General features: G+C 42.0%; 1 protein-coding gene across 1 annotated transcript; it reads right to left on the minus strand.

The window, feature by feature from the left end:
• Nucleotides 1–526: 526 nt before the first annotated feature.
• LOC118093948 (uncharacterized) lies at nt 527–3,286 on the minus strand. The gene is made up of 2 exons (XM_035133813.3): nt 3,165–3,286; nt 527–2,534 (listed from the first exon to the last, which is right to left on the minus strand). Exons 1-2 carry the CDS (start codon nt 3,284–3,286, stop codon nt 527–529), a joined length of 2,130 nt encoding a protein of 709 aa, XP_034989704.3.
• Nucleotides 3,287–4,078: the final 792 nt, after the last annotated feature.

Below are 4,078 nucleotides of genomic sequence, written 5' to 3' on the forward strand. Positions count from 1 at the left end.
TAGTAGTTTCTATAGAAACTAAGCTTTTGGGTGATTACATTTGACCCAAATCAATGGGTCTGAGGGACGGTGGACCGGCCCACGGCTGAAAGAGGTTGCTGACCCCTGGTCTAACACATTAGAACTACGTAGCAAGTGGATTGGCCATCATTCTTAACATTAGTGTGCTAAAATCTAGTAGTATTATGGGTTTGTAGCTTTTCTCATTAGTTACTGCCTCTGAGTAAAAACTCCATACCTATATTCCAAAAGCTTCCCACTGATCTGAGCCAGATCCTTTTAACATTTAGTTCCCTTGTAACATTGTAGTAGCCTACACAAATGGGCTCAACAAATAGTCATAACCACAGCAATTATTTTCAATTTTGTTTACTTTTTGATTTAATCTACATATAAACTGTACCTTTGTGCAAAATTTAAAAAGCAGTAATATCTCTTCAGCTTTCATATTTCAGTGGAGGTAGTTTCTGAGACAGCAAAAGTAGTAATTTTGAGGATTTTGCCTCAAATGAAGGAAATGATCGCCTTACATATGCCCCTCATCCTCCTTAGTAGTAGAAGGGAATGTGGTGCTTGACAGACCCCATTTTTCCTTCTTCTGAAGCTCCTCACAGGTCATGCCCAGGTTCAGTTGTTCCCTTTCCTGCTGCTCCTCATACGGTATGGATGTTGTATTTTGGATATGCCATGCCTCCAGTTGCTCCCCTTCTGTGTTGCATCCTGCCTGTGGGAGCATAGGAAGTGGTTGTCCTTCTTGTTCCTGCGCTGCTGCGTTTTCTTTAGAGGAAGCAAGCATATGCACCTTGCTCTCATCGTGCTTGGCTTCTTGCTCTTCATTCAGGGAGGGTATTTCAAGACTGCCAGTGTATAGGTTGTCCTTTCTTACACACAGTTCTTCAGGCCGTTGCACTTCTAAGTAAAGAGTACCCTGATGGTCCTGATCCTCCTTGTCATAGGTGCCCTCGGACCCAGAATCCCCACAGTCCAATTGTCTTTGCTGTTCTTTCTCATAGCTTATGTTGTCAGGAAGTGTAGTAGTATGTTCTGATGCATTGAGCTTTTGCTTCTCCTGTTCTTCAGTATAGGCAGTGCCCTTAGATCTGGAATGTGCATAATCTAGGCCTTCTTGCATTTCCTTTTCATCATGGTGTGTGCTAATTTGTTCCAGTAAAAGAAGCTGCTGTGCATCTGAGTGTTTTTGCTTTGCAACATGAGTAGCAACATCCTGAGGCAAACTGTTTATATATGCTAGTTTTTGCAGATCCATTGTGCAAGCTACACCCAGGGGCAATGTAGTTATGTTTTCTTTTGCAACAACTTGTAGATCCATCTGGTGGGGAACAGACTGATGATCTTCTGACATGCTGAGAAAGCTCTCTAATGTTGAACTTCTGGCAGCTTGTGTGTCTTCCTGTTCCTTCTCACAGGTTGTGTCCTCCAATGGAAAGCTCATAGCTTTGGGTAAAATAGGCAGTTGGTCTTCTTGGTCAAACAAATTTATCTCATTGGAGGAGGTTTCTTTTACAAAATCTAAAAGCTGTTGTACTTTTGGTTGGTCTTGTTCATCATTTCCACACATGGTAGACAAAATATCTGGGTATTTTTCTTCCACAGGCTGTTGTACCTCCTGGTTTGTGTTATCTTTGTAAGCCTGCTCCTCCTTGTGAACATCTCCTTTAGATACAGGGTTTATTTGACTCCAGAACACTGGTTTCTCCATGGTATGGGTGATACCCATACCATGTTGTTGTTGCCTCCCAACCTGCTGTTCCTCATTGCATGGCACAGCTGGTTGGTTGAACAGTTCCTGCAAAGAAGTTGTGCCCTTGGAATCAATACTTGCGTTTTGTTCCTCTTGAGGTTTGTTTTCATTGGCAGTCAATGTACTGTTTGGTTCTAGTTCTCTAGCCTGCTGCAGCTCCTGGAATGGCACATCTTGGTGACTCCGCTTCTGGTCCTTCTTACAGGGCAAACCTTCCAATATAATCCCTGCATGATCTCTACCTTTTTGTTGCTCCTTTTCATCGGTTACTTCTTGGTGCACTGCACTCAGCAATTCAGATTTTCTATGTTTTCTGCTGTCTTCGGCTGCCATAATTAGATACTCCTTCCCTTCTTCAGAGGGATCACCCTCTAATTTTGCACCCACTATCCTTTTCTTTACCTTTTCCAAAGATAATACACTTATATTATCTGATCCCTCCTTTTGTTGTGGCGTTTGGAAAGTATTTGCACTTGTTTTTTCATCACATTCTCCTTGCTTTTCTTCCAAAAATATATCACTTAAAGGCACAGGTATATGGGGATCTTGAATTTTTCTGTCATAGGGCTGGGTACATGTTGCCAAAGTTGGCTTGATGGCCTCTGTTTGTACACCCAAGTCACCTGCAGGTGTCATGTTCCAATAGTCTTGACCCATGTTCTGCTGCCTTTGCTCAAACATGGTGACATCACAGGATAGATCCTCAGGATAATTCTTTTTCTCGTTTTTCTTCTTTCTGTCCTTGGGTCTCCTCCCTGGCAAGTACAACCGCCTGTCAACATACAAGGTATGAATAGGGACTGAAATGAGGATCTCTTCTCAGCCCTGTATCCTAATATCGTAACAGCCTAGCAGTGACCTCAACCAGTGTGCCTAATTATAAATTTGTAAGAATTTGTAAGTGCTTAACAAAGACCAGAGATTTCCAAACTGGGTGTCACAACACATTAGGATGTTGGCTGCAGTGTGTAGGTCTGTTGTGCGAACACTGCCCACACTCCTTCTGGGACTGGAAAGGCGTTAGTTTAACCTCTGGTTTGCTAGTAAAACTGAATTAGTGTGTTACGAAAGGATGCATGTCACCAACATGAAAAGTTTGGAAAGCTCTGTTATAGACTGTTAAAATCATGCATAGGTGCTTATTCCCTGGGGCCCTGGGTACCCAAGCACCCACAAAATTCCCCATGAAGGGGCCGGGCACCCACAGATTTTGGCATAAGGGCCATGCACACTGCAAGGCACCCATAGCCCTGGACACCCATGGTCTCAGGGCCAAGCTGGAACTCCTGAATACATGGCTCTCTAAACATTTCTTGGTTCTGTTATCTGGGAAATACCATCTCTAAACTTTGTCTTCCAACAAATCAGCCACTGTGTGAAAAAAAAAAACAACCTTCCATACCTTCTAGGGATGCAGCAACACAAGGCTGAGGCTTGGAAACACCTAGAAGTGTGCTCTTCTCCAGCAGCATTTGCATCTTCTTCTATAGCATCTGCACAACTTACAACCCTCTCTTCACTCATGCCCCAAAATAAAGAATGGAAAAATAAAAGTCTTAGAAAGGAAGAACACTGACTCTTAGCCAGTGCTTGGCTTCTATGCTCTTAAAAAATGGATTTTGTTGACCACTGGCAACATAATGGCCACTTTTACCAGCTAGTGTTGCCTGTATGGCAATAGCAAACTGAATCCTTTATACAAACATCTTTATGACGTCACCAGTTCTAGAAGGCTGTTGGGTAACCATAGCAGAATGGCTATGGCTCCCATGAATGGAACATTTGTGCTATGATATAACACTAATTTGCTTATTTGATACATCATTACTTTAACTTTATGAATGCATAGCCTTGACATTTTCATGAATTTCCTCCATGAATCTGTCTAATCCTCTTTTAAAGCCACCCAAGTTGGTGGGCATCATTACCTCTTCTAAGAGCAAATTCCACAGTTTTACTATGCACTGTGAAAAGATGTACCCTGTACTCCCTTCTGCCTGACCCGAATCATCCACCATTCTGCTTCCTTGGTTAACCCTGGGCACGATGCATAACTTTGTACAACTCTGTCATTGCCCCTCCCAGCAACTCACCTTAAATAAATAATAATAGAAAGCTCCAAATGTAACATTTCCTTCTAGGGGAGTTGTTCATTGGCTGAGCTGTGGCAATTGGAACTAAACCATATTCCAAGTTATCATAGATTTCTATAATGGCATTATGATATTGGATTTTTTTAAAAAAAGTTTTTTAAAAAATATCTTACTATTATTTATATCTTGCCTTTCAGGATATAAACCCTTCCATTGTGGATTG

The sequence above is a fragment of the Zootoca vivipara genome, chromosome 5 (genome assembly GCF_965207765.1).
Source record: "Zootoca vivipara chromosome 5, rZooViv2.hap1.1, whole genome shotgun sequence".
NCBI lineage: Eukaryota > Metazoa > Chordata > Lepidosauria > Squamata > Lacertidae > Zootoca > Zootoca vivipara.

What these genes read in the sequence shown, in the direction of transcription:
- LOC118093948 (XM_035133813.3), bottom strand. Translation starts at nt 3,286, where the DNA reads ATGAGTGAAGAGAGGGTTGTAAGTTGTGCAGATGCTATAGAAGAAGAT. An exon ending in TGTTGCTGCATCCCTAGAAG is followed by an intron (nt 2,535 to 3,164) that starts GTATGGAAGGTT and finishes GTATGTTGACAG; the next exon opens with GCGGTTGTACTTGCCAGGGA.